This window comes from Phoenix dactylifera, chromosome 17 (genome assembly GCF_051530095.1).
Source record: "Phoenix dactylifera cultivar Ajwa chromosome 17, Ajwa_hap1_PhDact_Kaust_v1.1, whole genome shotgun sequence".
NCBI lineage: Eukaryota > Viridiplantae > Streptophyta > Magnoliopsida > Arecales > Arecaceae > Phoenix > Phoenix dactylifera.
In genome coordinates, this window is record NC_143206.1 from 19196268 (window position 1) to 19217936 (window position 21669).

Sequence of the window (21669 nt, forward strand, 5' to 3'; positions counted from 1 at the left end):
CTGTGCAGGAGGCGGAACCTAGGCCGCCGGAAACACCCAGCCTCGATCTCCCGATCTGGACGCTCCACATTGACGGGTCGTCGAACCCTGAAGGTGGAGGGGCTGGGCTGGTCCTTACCAATCCCGATGGAGTGATAGCCGAGTATGCCTTGAGGTTCGGATTTCCAGTGACCAACAATGAGGCGGAGTACGAGGCCCTAGTCACGGGACTCAAACTCGCCAAGGAGCTCAGCATCCGGCGTCTGAAGGTCTTCACCGACTCCCAGCTGGTGGTCGGGCAGGTTCGAGGGGAGTTCGAGGCACGGAGCCCGACCATGCAGAGCTACGTCCGGAAGGTGCAAGCACTCATTCCCGACCTCGGCAGTATTGACATTCAGCAGGTCCCAAGGAGCGAAAATGCTAGGGCCGACAGGTTGTCCCGCTTGGTGGGCGCTGAGGCACACAACTTGTCAAGGGCGATATACCTGGAGACCCTAGATGTCCCGAGCATCGGCGAGGCTGAAGCGGTAATGGCAATTGATCCGGAACCATCTTGGATGGACCCGCTTGTAGCTTACCTCGCCGAAGGGATCCTCCCCGAAGATGAAGATCAAGCTCGGCGACTTGTTATGAAGTCCGCCCACTACGTACTCTACGAAGGGAGGCTGTATCGGACCTCGTTCACCGCCCCCCTCTTAAGGTGCCTCCGCCCTTCGGAAGCGGCTTACGCCCTCAGCGAAGTCCACGAAGGCATCTGCGGATCGCACCTGGGGGCTAGGTCCCTAGCACATAAGATCATGAGGCAAGGCTACTATTGGCCGACCTTATTGGAAGACTCAAAGGATCACGTACGGAAATGCGACGCCTGCCAGCGCCACGCCAACATCCAGAGAGTCCCCTCTGTTCCCTTGGCGCCAATCACCGCCCCCTGGCCCTTTGCACAGTGGGGAATGGATATCCTCGGACCATTCCCCATCGCTTCGGCCCAGCGGAAATTTTTGATTGTCGCCATCGACTACTTCACCAAGTGGGTGGAGGCAGAGCCACTGGCCACCATCACGGAGGCGCAAGTCCGGAAGTTCGTAAAGAAGAACATCATTGTCCGATTTGGGGTACCTCGGGTCCTCATCTCGGATAACGGTCGACAGTTTGATAACAAGCATTTCCGAGACTTCTGCGAGGAGTTCGGGATCGAACATCGGTTCACGTCCGTGTCGCATCCCCAAACCAACGGCGAGGCCGAGGTCACAAATCGGACAATCCTCCAAGGTATCAAAGCGCGGATCGGACGGACGGGGCAAGCTTGGGTCGAGGAACTCGAGAATGTCCTTTGGGCGTATCGGACCACGCATCGGACTCCTACCGGGGAGACGCCTTTCAGCCTAACCTATGGCACGGAAGCCGTTGTCCCCGTAGAGCTCGGACTTCCCTCACCTCGGGTAGCCGCACACCGACCCGAGGCCAACTCGGAGCAACTCCGAGGGAACCTGGATCTCTTGGAAGAAGCAAGGGAAATGGCGCAGGTTCGGATGGCAATGTATCAGCGGAGGGTGGCCCGATATTACAACTCCAAAGTCCGACCGAAGCTTTTCAGAATTGGAGATCTGGTGCTGAGGCGAGCTAAGGCATCTCAACCTACGGAAGGTGGGAAGCTAGCGCCGAATTGGGAAGGCCCGTATAAAGTTCGTTGGGTAAACCGACCTGGCTCCTACCAGTTGGAAGCCCTAGATGGCCGAGAAATTCCAAGGGGCTGGAATTCCGCTAACCTGCGGATGTATTACCAGTAGAACAACAAGGCCAGAAAGACAATTTGAAAAGGTGCAACACTTTTCATTTCAATAATTTCTGGTTACAATGGCGTGCTCGTGTGATTACAAGGAATTCCCAGAGGGGAATTAGGGAGTAAAGAAAGCAAAGAAGAGGTGGAGAATCCGTGGAGCTGAGGACCGAGGATCCCAAACCCTCAACCCAAAGCAGCTGCAATCCCACCGGAAGTGGGTGCTTCTAACCGGAGGCGCCATCCAGCACCTCACCAAAAAGACGAGGAGCTGCCGCAGAAGAAGCTCCCGCTGCCCCCAGGGGAACGCCGCCTCCAAAGGATATTCCCATCCTCCCCAGTGGTAGGAAAGAGAAGGAATTCGAGAGGGAAGAGCATATGGAGGCGCGGTCCCGGACTGAGCGTCTGGTGCAGAGCTCAATCGGGAGGCTGAACTTCAAGGAGGGGAGATGTGATCCCGGATGAAACGCCTAGAGCGGAGTTCCGCCGGGAAGACCCTCCTTGTTAATCCCAGATGAAACGGCTAGTTGGCTGAAGTCGCAAGGGGAGCGCCTCCCCTTTCCTTCAACAGGAGTCTCTCAGTCATATGCCAAGGAGGAGGTCCGCGATCCATGGCAACCTGAACAGCTCCGGCTTGGCAAACTCCATCGTACCTGCACCTGTATTTATAGCCAAACTGCGGCCCCCTGGTCGTTCCGATGCGGGTGGCTCCAATAAATGCAGGCGCATTGAAACCGGAGCCGTTCCGGCTCCCGAGGCGTATCTCCCCGCGATTTCCTAAGCGTCATTCTCCTTAAACCGCATTCTTTGTGCAGGACAATCCGGGTGTCATGTACCCCTAGGTCCACATATCTCCGCTCGCGCCCAGGCCGTATCCTCCTCGAAGAACCCGCGTATCGCGGCCGCTCAACTAACACTCCTCGCAAGCAGCAGCTGGCGATCCGATTTCCCAGGTAACGCATTAATTAGCGTTTAATGCCCTTCTCGTGTTCCCCCAGGCAACGCTTAGAGAAAAGGAGAAACATGATCGCGGCTGGCCACGGAGAAACCCCGTCGGGCAGCGAGCGACAAGCGCACGACCAGCGAGCGGAATTTCCCGAGGCTCGGCCCTCGGATGCCTGGCTAGCCCGATGATCATCCCGGGAGCAGACTAGCCGGAAGCCCCGACCGGTCGCCTCGGCTTGCGCCAGCCTTGGCCGACCAACGAGTGGAATGTCCCGAGGCTCGGCCCTCGGATGCCTGGCTAGCCCGATGATCATCCCGGGAGCAGACTAGCCTGAAGCCCCGACCGGTCGCCTCGGCTTGCGCCAGCCTTGGCCGACCAATGAGCGGAATTTCCTGAGGCTTGACGGCCCTCGGATGCCTAGCTAGCCCGATGATCATCCCGGGAGCAGACTAGCCGGAAGCCCCGACCGGTCGCCTCGGCTTGCGCCAGCCTTGGCCGACCAACGAGTGGAATGTCCCGAGGCTCGATCCTCGGATGCCAGGCTAACCCGACGATCATCCCGGGAGCAGACTAGCCTGAAGCCCCGACCGGTCGCCTCGGCTTGCGCCAGCCTTGGCCGACCAACGAGCGGAATTTCCTGAGGCTTGACGGCCCTCGGATGCCTGGCTAGCCCGATGATCATCCCGGGAGCAGACTAGCCGGAAGCCCCGACCGGTCGCCTCGGCTTGCGCCAGCCTTGGCCGACCAACGAGTGGAATGTCCCGAGGCTCGACCCTCGGATGCCAGGCTAACCCGACGATCATCCCGGGAGCAGACTAGCCTGAAGCCCCGACCGGTCGCCTCGGCTTGCGCCAGCCTTGGCCGACCAACGAGCGGAATGTCCCGAGGCTCGGCCCTCGGATGCCAGGCTAACCCGACGATCATCCCGGGAGCAGACTAGCCTGAAGCCCCGACCAGTCGCCTCGGCTTGTGCCAGCCTTGGCCGACCAACGAGCGAAATGTCCCGAGGCTCGGCCCTCGGATGCCAGGCTAACCCGACGATCATCCCGGGAGCAGACTAGCCTGAAGCCCCGACCGGTCGCCTCGGCTCGCGCCAGCCTTGGCCGACCAACGAGTGGAATTTCCTGAGGCTTGACAACCCTCGGATGCCAGGCTAACCCGACGATCATCCCGGGAGCAGACTAGCCTGAAGCCCCGACCAGTCGCCTCGGCTTGCGCCAGCCTTGGCCGACCAACGAGCGGAATTTCCTGAGGCTTGACGGCCCTCGGATGCCTGGCTAGCCCGATGATCATCCCGGGAGCAGACTAGCCGGAAGCCCCGACCGGTCGCCTCGGCTTGCGCCAGCCTTGGCCGACCAACGAGTGGAAGGTCCCGAGGCTCGGCCCTCGGATGCCAGGCTAACCCGATGACCATCCCGGGAGCAGACTAGCCTGAAGCCCCGACCAGTTGCCTCGGCATGCGCCAGCCTTGGTCGACCAACGAGTGGAATTTCCTGAGGCCTAACCCTCGGATGCCTGGCTTAGCGCCGGAAGAATTTCCTGGGGCCTAACCCTCGGATGCCTGGCTTAGCGCCGGAAGAATTTTCTGAGGCCTAACCCTCGGATGCCTGGCTTAGCGCCGGAAGAGTTTCCTGAGGCCTAACCCTCGGATGCCTGGCTTAGCGCCGGAAGAATTTCCTGGGGCCTAACCCTCGGATGCCTGGCTTAGCGCCGGAAGAATTTCCTGAGGCCTAACCCTCGGATGCCTGGCTTAGCGCCGGAAGAGTTTCCTGAGGCCTAACCCTCGGATGCCTGGCTTAGCGCCGGAAGAATTTCCTGAGGCCTAACCCTCGGATGCCTGGCTTAGCGCCGGAAGAATTTCCCGAGGCCTAACCCTCGGATGCCTGGCTTAGCGCCGGAAGAATTTTCTGAGGCCCAACCCTCGGATGCCTGGCTTAGCGCCGGAAGAGTTTCCTGAGGCCTAACCCTCGGATGCCTGGCCTAGCGCCGGAAGAATTTCGGGAGCTAGGAGTCAGCAAGACGCTACCGAGAGTTAAAAGAAAAAGAAGGACGAAGGCGAGATGAAGAAACATTCAACTTGCATTAATTTTCATTGTTTCAGGGCCGAGGCCCATACAATTTGGCAAAACGCCGGTATACAAAAAAAAAGAAGACAACGAAAGGTACAAGAGGTCAGCTTGGAGGAACTCCCGGGTCGGGAACGTCGGGCTCGTCCGCAGGAGGTAGGGAAGCAGCAGGAGAACCAACAGGCAATGGCGCCGGAGAGGAGTCGAGAAGGGAGATCTCGCTCAGGTCAACTTCGGGGTACTTAGCCGACACCCTTGCCAGGCCCTCCTCGAAGCCTAAGACAAAGGCTTCGGCCCCCGCGTCCGACGCGTCACGGACAAACTCGTCGGACTGACGATAGGTCTGTACTGCCTCCGACATATCATGAGCGAACTCGGCGGACTGGCGATAAGCCTCTACCGCCTGACGCCCGATTTCCGCACTCCTCTCGGCCAGCGCCGCCTCTGCCTGCTCCATAATGGCTTTCGCCTCCAAGACCTTCGCCACAATCCGGCCTTCCGCCTCGGTGGAGACCCTCAGCAGCTCAGCCCGAGCCTCCTTGTGCTTCGCTTCGGCAGCAATGCGAGCAGCCTCAGCCTCCGTCAGGCGCGAATGAAGCTCCTGATCGCTCGCACGGGACTTCTCCAAGGCCGACTCCAATTCGCCCAGCTTAGCTTCAAGAGACCGGGTTCGGTTGCGGGCGTTGTCGGCTGACCGCTGGGCCTTCTCCCACCTCTCCCGGTAGTCGGCAGCCTTCCGGGACTGCTTCTCGGCCCGCTCATCCGCCTTCTTGACCTCGCCCTCGAGACCCGAGGCAACCTTGAGCTGCTCCTGAGCCTCCAACAGTTGCTTCTCGAGGGCAGCAAAGCCGAGTGCCCGCTCTTCGGCCTCCCGGAGCCTCGCCTCGAAGTCCCCGGTCGTCCTGCCTGCCACAGCCTGGCCTCCCTTTTCCACTGCTTTCAGCCGGTCCTCGGCCTTCGCCAGAAGCCCCGCCTGTTCCTTGTAGCACTCCTCCAGACGGATCATGTACTGGGCGAGCTAAGAAATAGGAAAAATAAGGGAGTCGGGCGGAGAACAACAGAGCCAATAAATGGTGAAAAGCGGCCAGAAGAACACTCACCGACATGAGACAGACACAGCTGGCAGCCCCAACGTCAGAGACCTCCAACTTCCGGACCCGCCGACGGTCCTTCTCCAGCAGCACTGTTTCGATGAGATTTCGGGCGCCATCGGTAGTGAAGGCAGACCCCGATTTCTCCTCAGAGCCGGACGGTGGTTCTGCAGCCTTACCCCTATCCATCGCCTGGGGAAGAGTCCGGCCGATCGCGCTCGGGGCGGGGGTCACCCCAGGAATTGATAGGGTCCCGCTCGGTCGGGGCCTCGGCGCGTCCCTCCTCGAGTCATCAGGAGCCGACCGAGTCGAAGGCCGGGTCGGGGACCGATCACGTCCGACCCGTCCGTCTCGGGCAGGCTCGGATGATACCTCCGGAGTAGCGGCAATCTTACCACCGGAGGGCTGATACAGCGTCAGCTGCCGGTCCGTGCCCACGACGTCTCCCTGATCGGTGGGCCCGGACTCGTCGGTCGGCGTCGGAGGCACCTCCTTACGGGACTTCTTCGCCGGTGGGGCCCTGCTCGGAAGAGCTCGTTTCCTCCTCTGGGCTGCTTCCAGCAGGGACGCCCTACCAACAGCCTTTGTCTTCACCGACCGCATGACGTCGTCGATCTCTGCAAAAAGGACGGGATAATCGGAGACGGAGAAACCAAAGGAAAGAACGGGACGAAAGAAGGGAAAAAGTCAAGAAAGAATCGGTGGCGGACTCACGGTCGGTGGGGACCGAGCTCAGACCGACATTCACCAAAGTATCCTCGGAAATAAGGCGGGCCACCGGGGGGAGCTGGCCCTCGGCAACCAACCCCTTCAAGGCGGCCAAGCCATCGGACTCCTCCCTTGACAGTCTCGATAGGCCGATCGGAGACTTCATCGGGGTCTCCCAGGTCGCCCTGATTTCCCAAGAGGGATCTGCATCAACAAAAAAGAAGCGCTCCTTCCATTTGTGAATGGAGGTAGGAGCCTCCTTGACAAGGCCGCATCCTCGCCGCGCTGCGAAGCACCACCACCCTTTGTCCTGGGGGTGGCCGCTCAGGCTGTAGAACTCCCAAAAAACATTCAGGGTGGCGGGGATCTCGTGCATACGGCAGAGAACCTGGAAGACCGTCAGGGCTCGCCACGAGTTCGGCACCAGTTGCGTCGGTGCCACTCTTAAACCCCGTAGCACCTGCATGACCAAGTCCGAAGGGGGAAAGCGGAACCCGGCCTGGAGAATGCCCTCATTGATGGCGATCTTCCCTGGAGGAGGATGGGACATCCTCTCCTCAGGCCCCGGGAGCGTGGCGTTGCAGGCCTCGGGAAGATGGTACCGAGCCACGAGTCTGTCTAAGTCTGTGGCGACCAGCTCCGACTTAATTTGGTCTGCTCTCACTTCGCCCATTCCTAATGGCCAATAAACCTACGGTCAGGACGGGGACAGGAAGGGGGGAGAGACCGGAGCGACTGGAGTACACTAGTACAAGAGGAGAAAGTATGGAGAGCCCTAAGTAGAAGAATGGGGAAAACTCACCGGAAAAGAGGTAAGAACGGCTCCGAGAGCGCCAAAGGAGAAACAAGTGAACAGTCCGACGGCAGCAACAGCTGCGCAAAGGGGAAACTTGAAAATATCTATAAAGAAGAAGACGGACGGGGAAAGGCCCCCGATTAAATAGGCGGAAAGGCAAGTGACGCCTCGATGACGCCAGAGGACGCCTGGCTGCCGAAGGGTCGCTCGCGCCCCAAAGGCGAATCGACACCATTAAGGAAGGATGTCCGCCGAAATCCTCAGACTGCCAGGTCAGCAATAACCGCCATACGCCATAAAAAGGGCGGGGAGCTCGAAGCGCGCGCGCCTCTCCGAGGAACGGCGGCAATCCCGAAACATCACTCCCTTCACCTGTTCCCCTTCTGGTTCCAGGCTCGGAAGTGGGGGGCTACTGTTACGGGGGAAATAAGCCGCCATGCCCCACGTGACCGGCACGCGCGCCCAGGAAGACTACGGCTGCCCTTTGATCCAGCAATCCGACCCCGAGTCGGACATCCTCGGCTCCGCAGCCCGACCCCGAGTCGGCTGCCCTTTGATCCAGCGCTCCGACCCCGAGTCGGACGTCCTCGGCTCCGCAGCCCGACCCCGAGTCGGCTGCCCTTTGATCCAGCAATCCGACCCCGAGTCGGATATCCTCGGCTCCGCAGCCCGACCCCGAGTCGGCTGCCCCTTGATCCAGCGCTCCGACCCCGAGTCGGAGATCTCTTGATAACGACAGGCTATTCCCCAGAGGCACGCCGCAGCCTCCTGCTCCACTACTCCCTGCAACGGCTGTATCCGATGCTGCTCCACGATCTCCTGCATCAGCCGTACAAAGCGGAGCCCCACTATGCCCTGACGTGGCCGTACCCGGTGCTGCTCCACGACGCCCTGTAACGGCCATGTCAGTGGCCACACCATCGTGCCCCACGATAACGAACCCCCCTGAGAGACCCCCCAGCCAGGTATATATGCGGCTAGGGGGAGAAAGGAGGGGGGTGAGCAATATCTCCCAGAGCACTCTCTTACTTGCGATTATCACCTCTCCTCCTCCTCCAATCTCCTCTGACTTGACCGTCGGAGGGCCATCACCACCCTGGTGGTGGTGCAAGGCTTGTTTGCAGGTTTCTTGGCGGAAGGTGGAGCGCAACCAACACCAACCAAGACAACTCAGACGGAACCCCGTTCACACCGCAGTGCCAATCGTTCTCGGTTTGGACCACCAGCAACAGATAAAATGAACAATAACTTAAGTTTGAAAATAAAAAATCAAAAATATGAAGAAGAAAAAAAAGCTCTGATGAAAACTTCCGCACGCTGAGAACACACAACTACACATATTGCTCTTGCTGTTGTTATGTATACACAACATATATTAATTTTATTTACATTAATTTATTTTGATTATGTTAATAACGTCTTGTTGATGCCTGCTGTTATAATAGCCAATGGATCGATGATATAACGTTTTGAAATGCCCGGGCTTCGCGTCTAATTAATATCTTAAGAGTGTCATTGCTAGAACTATTTATCAAGACAATTTCAGTGTTGGTTTTTTTTTATTGGTTAGGCTCTGCTACCAACTACCAAGGCAGCTATCGGCGGTAGTTTCATCCCTGGGCGAGAGGGCGTTCGTAGGCCGGTGGCGGTGGAGAAATCCGGCCACGGCACTCAGACCGCACCCATATATATATGTATGCTCTCCGCACGGTCCCCAACCCTTCAAGGCTCGACGTGTCCGTATTTTTTTAATTTCTTGGAGCAAAGGGCTCCACGTGCCCGTTGCAGGTTGCGTTTTTGGGGTGTTTAAAACCGTGATTATTCTAAAAGCATCAGCGCGATTCGCGCCTGTGAAGCGCGGTACCTCCTCGAGCGAGCTACGGAGCTAGTCAAAAGGAGAGGGAGTGGTGGGGCAGGCCTTTTTTAACTCTTAACCACCACCACCAGCAGCAGCCGGCCAGCCATGTGAGAGGAATTATTGGTCGGATGGGGCTGCCCCCGCAACCAAACCAACTCCACGTGCTTCCACTTGCTAGTTCTCACCCACTCCCTTTTCCTGTCCTCTCCATCTTCTTTCACCTCATTACCATTCCAAAGTTTCCTCCTCTCATCCCTGTTTCCCTCGCCAATGCAAACATTTGTACAATTTTGGTTGCTTGATCCATCTTTTGTTGGGTTTTTTTTTTTAAGGTTATAATGGCTGCTTACACTACTCTAGCTTGAATACAATCAATAGAATCAAAAGACAAAAAATGATAAAACAAAAAAGAAAAAACCCCTAGTATGTCAAGAAGATCTTATCGGAATGCTGAGCAGCAAAGGAGGTGACTCAATCTGCAATTTTGTTCGCCTCATGGTATACATGTATAGTCTGAAAAGCCCTGCAGTCGCCCGCCATCCTCTAGATGTCATGCAACAGAGAGTTGTCACCCTTCCTCGGCTCCACCAGTCAAATCCAATTGATCACAGTGGTTGAATCTCCCTCAAGCATGATGCACTCTGCCCTTAGCACCCATCTCGCATATTTAATATCTTCCTATGCTGCCCTTAGCTCTGCTTCGATGGCTGCCAGTCCAACCAAGCATCACCCCCGCAGCAATCAATCTCGAGTCGTGACTCTAGATCATAAAACTCACACCTGCATTGTCTTTAATACCGGATACACTGCTGTCCAAATTCACCTTCAGCATGATGGTGTATCCACACTAATTGGGAATTGAATCACCTTCCTTCATCGGTCATGTTGGTAGGTGAAACAATTGGTTAATGGATGATGCATGCATGCCCGCATACATGCCACTTGGTCCATCATTATTGAACCATTGGACAATTATTTTGGATATATGTATTCGATTCATGTCAAAGGCCCATAAGCATGCTTACATCTTATTAATCCTTATCATGTCCTTGCGTGGCAAGCAAGTGATTAGAGGAGCACGGTGCAGGGGCAAGGAGGAATATGATTGGGAATGTGGGATAATCATGTCTAAATAGTTTTTCGAAATATTCCAATTTGCCTTTATCAATCTTAAGCTTTCATGCATATCAGCCATCTCATAATTATGATGAGTTCAGCCAAGCTATTAAATCACAAAACAAGAATATAGGTTCGTTGCTTTTGGTGTTGTGGCGTCAAGATCACGCGGCTTCTTTCCATGCGGTAATGACCCTAAACATGCCATATTTTGTCGCGTCTAGTTGTTTCATTCCTTTAATCAACCTTCCCTCTTGCTTTTCTCCTTGCTTTAATCATAGGATAGGAACAACATCTTCTGCCTGTAGCCCTCCAAGTTTTTCACTGCAAACCCCTCGTGATCCTCTCTAGTCAAGAGCCAAGTGGAATTGGGTTGCATCTTTCGCACAAAGAATGATCGATCTTTCTTTCATAATGTTGACTAATAAATTGATCGATCTTTTTTTTTTTATAATATCGACTAATAGATTGCAATAGCACAGATCTCAAAGTATTTTAAATTTTTTTATAGTCTATATATAGATTTGATCCAACCGTGGATTCGTGCGAGAGAAAATGAATCGCTCTTTTGTACGAAAGGTAGAACCCTGTTTGGGTTAGGATAGCTCTCTCTTCCCTCTTTTCCATTTCTAGCATCATTTCCTTAACTAACTCCAGTCTTCCCGTCGTCTAATCCAAGGACGGAGAGCACAACAATGTCAACTTCACCGGTCGCGGGTCACATGAAGTGCAGTGTGACGTGATGGGAAACAACTGAAACCCGTGGTTTCGAGCGCTGGCCAATTGGCGATGTGCCCTGGACCCCAAGACATGGGCTCGTGCGACCCGGGCCCATCTATCTTATCACCTATGCCGTCATCTAAAATCATCTCCCAACGTCTCTTTTCGTGCTAATTTAACCGATTAAGATAACAAACCAACCGAGTTGTATTTATTTTGGGCTGTTGCTTATCTGAGAGGTGGGTGCCCAACTCAACCAAAGTTCAGACTAATGACACAGGGAGCATGGGGGGCTTCAAACATCATGGGTGGGAGAGCATGCATGTTCCATGATTCTCTATCCTTGGGTGTTCGCCCATGCTTCTTTGATTGCTAAACTTAGATATCGGAGCAAATGATTCGACTTAAACATAATTATCAAACTTTTTAACTTTAATGCATCTAGATTTAATTCTCCATAAGTATAATATATGGTGAGGTCGGAGGGTATCCCCCGAATCCCAAAGCTCAATCTCCACCAGTCTCAGACAGCGGAAGCGACTACTTCTCCTCAGAGGTATTGTCCGCTTTGAAGGAAGTTTCATAGTCTCTTCCCAACGCACGGTTTTGCCCCATAAAAGATGCCTATGAAGAGAAAGGGGTAGCCCTCTTCATTTAAGGAACAAATCTCTTCGCTTAGATTCATGATTCATATGTTTAGGGATGTAACGGATATAGAAGAGTTAGTTTTGATCAGAGTTACGCAGCATGAGCATGATAGAGTATTAGATGAAGACTTAGTACCCCTATTTGTTTACGAATAAAGGTAGATTAAGTTTCCATGATGAAACTCTTTTTAGAGGGAGGAGATTGTGATGGCTCGGTCAAGGCTCAGTCCGCTTGAACGACCTGACCCGAGCTTGGCTCAGCCCAAGCCCATAACAAAAAAAAAGGTAAAACAAAGAGGAAGACTCCTGATGGGAGTCTTCTTCTCTGTCCGACCTCTAATGGGAGTCGACTTCCAAAAGCTAAGGGAGGCTAGCCTCCTCTATAAAACCACCCCCACCCTCATTTAGTCTTCCACCTCAAGCTCTATCCTTTCTTTCCCTCTCTTTTTCTTCCTTCTTTCTATTGAGTTCACGAGACTCACCAGAAATCATGGTCATCCACGCCTCCAGAGCTGAAGTAACACCGTGATCTTCCTCCCCTTCCCTTTTTCTTCTTCCCACAACTTGAAATCACGATAGCCGACCGAGAAATCAGCCAAAAATCACTCGAAGAAAAGTATCCTATGTTTTTCTTTGTTCTGCCTTCTTTTTCTCTTTCTAACCACCGCCGCTGTCGGCACTCGTCGCTAAAACTCTCGGCCTTTCTCCTGTGTTGACCTTTGGCCGATACAAGAGCCCCAGCCACCGACGAACTGATTGGGACTCAAGATCGACCGAGCCATGAACCCTTATTCGGCCCTATTTTTGGGCTGATTTTGATGGATCCATCATCTAAGCTATAGTGCATTAGCTTTGAGTTGGATGGGACACCAAAGGTGCTGCAATATTATGTCCTGAGATTAGCTGGAGTAGTTAATGAAAAAGGATAATGTTTCATAGGTATTTGGTGTACAAATATGACCTAATCTCAAAAGGGACTATATTTGCAGGGATCAACCAACAAAAATACATAACTTTGCGTATGGTTTCTTGTGGGTGGTTTTTATGCCACATCATTAAGTCTAGAAAGGTAAGACTCCCTATGCTATATATTTATCCTTCCAAGCTAGGCTCCGCCTTTTCTTTATGAACATTGGTCAGCACCATCATAGAAAAGTTTTTAGGGTTGTTGTCGTACACTGATGAGCATTCCTAAACTTAATCATCCTTGCCCCATCATCATTGTGTAGGGGTGAAAGTGGATCGGATAATATCCATCCAAATTTGTTTTCGTATCCGAATCTATCCAGATATGGATAAAAATTTGAGCATCTGACTAAAAACATACTTATACTTCACCATATACTTACTATTTGTTAAGATTTGTATGAGCATTCCTAAAATTTGTTTTCGTATCCGAGTCTATCGAGATATATTTTGTAATCATACTAATTTTTATAGATCACTTGTGAACTTTTATCACTTGTGAACTTTTAAGAAAAATAAATGACCATATAAACATGCTATTAAATAGATTTATCATCTACCTACTAATACTGACTTAGCAAAGTTAATACTTTACTTTTGTGTGAATTGGACGCTGAGTGTGATACAAAAAGAAAATTTAGTGTGAATTGGAGACAAAAAAAAAGGGCGTAAACTAATACAAGCGAAGTGTTAATTCTTCACTTTCGGACTCTCATGTTCCTCTAAGGAATAATTTGATGTGACAAGGGAGGAGCTAAGATGAAAAAAAGAAAAGGAGACTCAAAGATGGCCGAAGAAATTAATGGAAGGCGGGAGAAGAGGATCTAGAGAGATGGGTCCACAGAAGAAGAGAATGGATCTCTTGCTAACCACTGGAGTGCAGAAAGGGTACGGGCGGAAAGAGATTTTGCTTCACTTTTTAGGATTTCTTTTCTTTTCTTTTTTTTCAATAGACTCGAGATTCTCCGTGTTTTGCACCGTAGGGGAAAAAAAATCCTCCTGAGTTTTTTGAACTTTTAATCATTTCTTAAAAAAGTACTTATGCAATATTTAGACTCCATAAAGTTGCATCATTTCTAATGCATGCAATGTTGGGACTCTTATTAATTATATCGGAATACCACAAATAAAAAAAAAAAAGTTACTTCTTATGATTTGCTATCTTTAAAATATTTTTTTCTTATTATGTCTTTCTATTTCGATAACTTTTCAATCCCATAACTTTCCTTGTTCACTGAGTATGGTTATTGTGAGAGAAATTTTGTCGTACATGCTTATAGCCTAAATTTTGCCAATTACCATCTGCATATTTTTTAAAAAACTCGGCAATTTCTTTCAACTACGATGCAAAATATGTACCATAGAGTATCCAAACTCCGCAAAAAAAACCCTTTGTTCCTCAGATCCAGTGGCCATTATCCTACTCTCCTTCTTTGTGGAACCATAGGTTCCTCTCTCATCTTCCATTAATTTCATAGTCCCTCTTTCCCCTAGCTCCTAAATAGAGTCTCCTCTCCTTTCTTAATTCTTTGCTTGCTTAAGTTCATATTTTGTCCAATTCACACAATTATCACTTCGTATAAAAAATTAACACCAAACTTTCCAAGTCATACGAAAATTTGTTTCAGTACCACACCATTCACACCCTTGTTTGTCCCAACAAAATTTGGCTGCCTTAACCAACTGCTCATCCGATGTTTTGCATGCCATTGTGCCCAAGAGTGATGGAAAGCAGGTTGGACCCATGCCAAGATGTATGTAAAACATAGATCATGCGTGATGCAAATGATCAAAGCTTCAGATACCATGATCTAGAGATGTATTGATACAGATCCAAGGGCTTGTGGCTGACCCAACCCCCTTCTAGAGTCACGCTAAGCCCATCCGGACATGTAATTTTTCTTGCTGATATGGCTGCACATCATGGCTAGTTGCATGCCAGATCAGCATGCACATTCGTAGGGCAAGCAGCCAGTCATTGTGTAGCTTATAAATGCATAGTTATCATCTCTACCAACATTCCAATACGGCAGGATGTTGCTGTGGTTTCACGACCATGATCGCTGGAAGGCATGATATCAAGCAACATGATGACACAGACGCACAAAATAAGAGACATCATCATCATCATCATATCTTCTAGCTGAAATTTGCTTTATGAGTTCGCTGGCTAAAGCAAGTTATTTAGTGACTGCTTGCTGCTGCATCTTTTTAAGGAGATGCATTTTTCGCACCGAAAAAGGGGATCACCCACAGGATGATCTTAAGAGAGTCTGTATCCTTGGGATGACCCAAGATGGGGATAGCTAATGCTCTCATGCTCCTACATGACATTCAGAGGATCTTAAGGGAGTATGTATCCCTATGTGCCAAAGCATGCTAGCCGGAAGACAAATAGAGTTGCGGACCAAATTATCAGTTATTTCGATCGCTCTCCACAATATTTTATTTTTCTAATTTTGTCAAATGTATCCGTACAAGACATGAATGACCCATCCACCTTATCAAAACAAAATAAAAAATCATCCACCACACAGCTCTCAAAGCATTCCAATTTTCATTATTTATCCACTTGCATAGATCTCAAAGCAACAAAAAAAAAAGAGTATCATACAAGTTATCATTAGCAGTAGCAGATGTTAGTGTTCATATATTTACACCCTTAGACAATACCAGAAATATACATTGCTTACACTGCCGCCTTGACCTCATCTGGCCCTTTTTATTTAAATTTTGGGACATATATATATAATTTAATCTAATAAATCTGAAAGTTCAAATGATCATTGTTAATGTCAATGTATATCAATGCCTTCTCAACCACAAATTTCTGTGTATAAAATTTATGATTTGCCTTCAGACACCAAAATAACAGCTATAATAGTCCAGGGCATTATTATAACACATTATTGGAGAAGAGACACAAAGCCTGTTTACAGTAGCATTGATGTGTTTGGAGTTGAAACAGTTAGCATCCATGGCAAGCTCTGACATTCTTGCTTCAAGATGAATTGAAAAGCTGCAGATTCAAGTGTCCATCTTGGCTGCATGACAATTATCTGATTGTGAAAGTGGCTTGATCTAGAGTACAAATGGCATTTGAAGATATTATAATTCACTCTGATAACAATCTTCTGACCCTTCCCATCAATCCATAGCAAAACAGGATCGAACCTTCTATTGTGGCCTACGTATGGGCAAAGAACACTGAAAGCAGTTTCTCTTTTTTTTTATGTGGAGAAAATACAAGCAATTATTTTTAAATGTGATGTTTCCCTGCAATCAAATGATATTACAGAAAAGAACATATTGCATTCCCAGAACATTACAAACTCGTAGTATAAGCTGCATATCAATGCATCATCTTCCTGCATATGTAATGAATTGGTGATGGTACAGCACCGAAATATCATTCCCTAGTCAACTGCAAAGCTCGACACACAGGTCGTAAATCTGAGAAGCAGCATCGGTCATGCTAGATAAGTCGTACACTTTGGTTTTCCCATTATCCTGGCATGTCAAATTCAACTTATGCCCACTTTGTGATGTCTGCAGCAAGAATATTTAGTGTTAGAGTTACCGAGCATGTTTGAATATTATTTACCATTTATCCTCCTTGACTTTTGGGCTGTGCCAGTGGCAGGAGATTATCCCCAGGGCCAATAAGCTAGCTAGAGGTGATTACTATGAAATATGCTTTTCAAGCAACGTTTGGAATTGGTGCTGAGACATAGATTCTTAAATCTTTAACAGCAAAGGGGTCAAAGTGCAGGAGCTGGAGATGGTTTGTATCAACAATAGTCACCATATTTTCATGAGAAAAACTCCGGACAGGCACCAAAGATTTTGAAACAAATAAGACCTTTTCTTGAGCAAAGAAACAAATAACACTCTGACACATTCAAGGGAAAAGAACAAGCAGCTTACCAAGCAGGACTTAGATTGTGCCTTGCAACTCCATTTTGAAGTGGGGATACAGCTCAGATAATGGCACCACGAGCAGTGTTCATTTGCATTGACCCCTCTGAATAGCATACCTAGGCCAACGGTGAACCTACAGGATTTCAATTTTCTATTAGGATTTTTATCAGCAGAACACAACACGTGAATGTGCGAATCTCTGCCCGCCACAATAATCAAAAAAAAAAGAGGGGGAAGTGTACATGAAATCTGCATTTTTCAATCCTCTTTCATACCATTTCTAACCAACAAAAAGATTGTTCTCGAGCCATTGTATATTTGTATTTGCTGAGTATTCAGGCATCACAGCCTCCAATTCACTCGATATGCAATAGGGCAAATAGGGACAAATTTTTCCCACTACAATATTTATTTTACTTCTCCAAAAGTATGAAACACCCCCATCATCATAGGCCCACACGTAGCAGGCATGATCATTACCACACAAGCAGAGGCTACCATGTACAGCCATATAAAAGGCATAACTTTTCGTGGACAGACCAATATGTAGTGCTGCTGAAGTTTGTTAATTGTTCCTATATTACGAACCAAAAAGTGCTAAGTGATCATGCATTGTGCAACTGCCTTAGAATTGTTTTAGTAGGATATCAGCACCACAACATTTGTGATATAGATAAAAATAATGCTGAACTATTGTACAAGTTATTAAGCACTAGAAGATGGAATGGTCAGTCATGTACTGCAAGGTAGAGCATGAAAAATATTAAATATTACAAAGTACACATGAAAGAGAAGAAAACATGTATTTAAAGATAGAAAGTATATTTGTTGACTTACCCTACTATTAGTGCAATAGCTGCAATGATCCATAATACATACTGGTACCTCTTGTGCTTCCGTTTGATTGAACCACTATAATGTCCAAGAGGAGCATTCTTTTGGCTGATATACCCAAACTGAGGGCGAATAAGAATAACAAAACCAAGAAAAAACCCAGTAATAAATCCTCCGACATGAGCAAAGTTGTCGACATGTGGAAGGATCCCAACAGCTAGGTTAATTGCAATGATGATGACAAGGGTCAATAATGCTGCAAACTGACATTCAAAAGACAAGCATTAGATAAATGGACACAAAAGCAACGGACTGAAATGCCATCAAACATGCTACTCCCAAAAGTTATTGGTACTCAGCATACCTTATTTGCATAAATTGTCCAGTTTGTTATCAGTTCTGAAAGCATTGCTCCTAGTAATCCAAAAAGAGCACCAGAAGCTCCAACAGAGATACTTGTTTGGATAAAAAGAGCAGAAAGCAAGCTCCCACCGAAGCCAGCAATGACATATAATGGGCCAATTCTCACTGCAAAAGTGGGGAAGGCTTAGGTTGTCAGAAGATTTATTTTTGCTCACTTTAAGCCACTATAAGGGCAATTCATAGGCAAGCAAAGGCGGAAAGATTCAACAGATGAACAATTATGTATACTCAAAAGGCCAAAGGGACAAATTTTAGGCTAATCATACATTAAGCATGAATCCTTGTGATATTCTATGAACAAAGCTATAATTACAAACATAATGAATTTAATTCTGCTTTGACACATTAGTGACTGCCAAAAGGCAAGCTCAGACAAATTTCAAGCAGAGATAATGTTGCAAACTATTAAAAGAAAAGGAAAAAAAAATGAATCAAATGTTGAATTCCGCCAATTGAAACATAGCACAGCAGGGAAATCAGAGAAGGCTTTTCAAGGAAGCATGGAACCATCTAGCTCAGCACAGCTTACCTTTTTAATGTACTAAGCATAAGATCTAAGCTGCTGGTTAATAAACAAGTGGGATCATTATTTGGAACTATTTCACGCATACAGTTTATTGATTAAAAATAACCCTATCAACTGTGTCAACATTGACACAGAAATAGTACAACTTAAAATCTTGAATGTAATGCACAATTGATATACTAAAGCTGATCCTAGATAAGATACGGAAAGGCTCAATCTTTACGGATAGGCATTAATAATTGTCAATCAGAAGTCCAGAAGACTGAAAAAGGAATCAAAATAAAAATGCACAATTCAATCTATATGTACTCAGGTTAGCAAACACTGCCATGTCTTTCCATATTTTAGATGAGGAAGATCATGGGCACAGTCCAGGTTGACAACTGCTTGAAGGAAAGGCCAAACAGTGATAACCATAACCAACTTGACTTATCTATTTGTAAGGCATAAATTTCTGCTTTCTTCTTCAACATTTGTTCCTACAAAGGGGGTTCCTGAATTGTCTGACTCCATGCCTAGGAAGGCATCGTCAGTGCAAAGTATGATGAGAACTAGATAAACTTAGCTAACATAGGCATTCAAATTGGGAAAAACTTCACTGTCCAGCACTGATCCTGGATGAAATGCGAACCCTAAGCTTGCTCCTAGTTCCATAAATGCAGTGTCATGTCAAAAAATTAAATATAAGAGTCCAATACTTGCAGATATTGTATAACAAGCATTTTAGAAGGCAATGCTATTTAGCATTATTCGCATAATACCCAGCAAATCTAAATGGGCACGAAGGCAGGCGGATATAGAACCAAACATGCAGGTGTATTCAGATTAGTTTTTTATGTCGGCATCCACAGCATATAAACTTTACTGCATACACAGCTACTTATAAGTTTTGCTTTGACTGAAGTGATGATCTTAATGAATGAGGTCAAGCTATAGTTAGTTTGCTGCATACCAAATCCAAATTCTCGCTCAAGTCGAATGCCAATAAATAGGAGACTCAGCATATTGGCAAGTACATGGACGACCCCAGCATGTAACCACATGCATGTGATAAGGCGCCATCCTTGGTTACCGTGAACCACTTTTTCCACATCTAGAGCCCCCATCTTCAGTAGCCTGACAGATTAAAGACATAAAATGTCAGTCAAATCCTCTATTATCCATGAATACACCAGAAAATACCTAGAATTAGATCACTTAATTAGGTGTGTGTGAATCAGAATCAGGGACAACTATTCTTCATGAAGGAAACGGTGAATATTTTTTTTTAAAAGAAAACATACTAATTCAACAAAGTAGCAACACCAAAACCCGGATTATAAGGTTCTTTGTAACATGACCTTCCAAGTAACTATTGGGCTTTGACTTTGGCAACCCTTATCCACATCTACATAATAAAATATCTCTACTACCTAAAACATCCAAAACAAGAACTTTGAACCTACTAAGCACGAAACTCCGTTGAATCATAAAGTAATAACCCCAAGAAAATGGTACAAATGCCAAAATGCCAAGCGTCTATAAATCCTCGCACAATACTAGTTATAGATTATTAACACAACAAAACACACATTTGATACTCTTTTTTTTCTCCATTAGAAACATTTTGCGGTTCCAATTGCCGTTGCAGATACTACAAACAAACACATCATGTGCTTTAAAGAAAAATGCTGTACATTTTTCAAATTGGAAAGAAAAATCTTTTTTCCACATTATAATGCAAAAAGGCCAACCATCAGAATCCAGGACTATCATCTAACTACGAACAGATAATAAATTTCTTATGAAAATCCGCTCTTTTAGAACATAATAGAAGATTTACGTGGCGGACGAGGGCCCAAAGAGGGGATTCTCCTTGAGGGGCTGGAACGAGAACCTCCCGAGGAAGTCGAGGACGCAGGACCGAGATTTATCCGGGCAGTCGTTGATGTACATGGTGACCCCGAACACGACGATGTTCGCCACAACGAACAGGGGTACCAGCCACGGGAACCATCTCCGGAACGGCCGGAAATCGTCGCCCCCGCCGCGCCGCGGCGGCGCCGGCGCCGTGGGATTTATCTCAGGTGGACGAATGGTGTTATCCCCTCGCCTCCCGTTACTCCTCGCACCGCCCTCCGAGGAAGCCTCCCTTCCCATCCCCCGAATTAAAAAATAAAACAATTATTTAATCAAGTGGAGCCAAAAAAATCGAATTTTTCGAACTATATTCGTGAAGTAAATCGCAAGACGGAAAAACTGCCCCCTATGAAGAATCAAAAATGGGAAGGATAGCAAGCGAAGGAATTGAAACAATTGGAGCACAAAAATGGAAGAATTCAGAAGGATCGGAAATGAAAAATAGAAATGAGGGATTCGCGGGGACGGAGGGCAGGGAGAGCGGGAAGTAGGTCGAAACGTAAAGGGGACGGGCGACAGGTGGGAGAACCGAAAAAAAAGAAAGCGAAGAGTCGCTTGAGAGAGTACAAGGTTTTGTCGCGCTTTGTTTAGAGGGCGGGCGTCGGGGCACCTCGGCCGAAGGTTTGGCAGGAGTTCGTCCCGCCACAACTAAATTGAACCCTGGCTAACAAACTACTAATAACGGGTATGGGGAAGTTATTTTTGGGTGTTTCGCCTTCGACTGCAACACCCAAATCCAGCGGTAGACTTGTAACAGTACTCGTCCAAAATATGGTTCTACAACATTTAGTACCCTTTCCCTATTTTTTAACAACAAGATGATTACAAAACCAGAAAATCTACCTGAAATTATTATAATAATTATATAAGGTGCAGGATGTGTTGTTGGTGAAGGATAGAGTGCCCGTATGGCTCTTGAAGGCAAAAGAACAAGCATGCTTTAATGATAGATGAAGAGTTTGCCAAATTAAAAGGATAACGCGGTTATAGCTGATCTTCATCTCGAATTTGATGAGTTGGTTTATTAATGTATCTTTGATGACGACTGCCGGAGGATTGTAGGATAAGTTCAAAAGCATGCGTGTGAAAAGATCCATGTCACTTTAGATTTTTCTTTGAATTGATTTAATATAATTATTAGCTAGCTAGCAGCAGCCGAGGCCATGATCAATAGCCAAAAAAAATAACTATATTGCTTAGCTTGATTTCCAAGATTTGTGAGATAGTCTAATCGCTAACTTTAGTTGTGCGACAACTCTTAGCGTAGACTCGATGATGTTAGTATTACTCACTGAGGAGTCAATAGAAAATGATCAGATGGGTTCTTCAAGTGGCATATTGTTAACAAGAGAGAGATAACTGAAGAAAGGATATAACAATATACGGTCTAAGATTC

At 47.8% G+C, this 21669-nt stretch overlaps 1 protein-coding gene across 1 annotated transcript; it reads right to left on the reverse strand.

The window, feature by feature from the left end:
• Window positions 1–15213: 15213 nt before the first annotated feature.
• Window positions 15214–20923, reverse strand: LOC103714383 (RHOMBOID-like protein 2). The gene is made up of 6 exons (XM_008801606.4): window positions 20197–20923; window positions 19327–19490; window positions 17790–17953; window positions 17429–17688; window positions 16598–16724; window positions 15214–16219 (listed from the first exon to the last, which is right to left on the reverse strand). The coding sequence occupies exons 1-6, from the start codon at window positions 20511–20513 to the stop codon at window positions 16091–16093; spliced, it is 1161 nt and encodes a 386-aa protein (XP_008799828.3). The 5' UTR covers window positions 20514–20923; the 3' UTR covers window positions 15214–16090.
• Window positions 20924–21669: the final 746 nt, after the last annotated feature.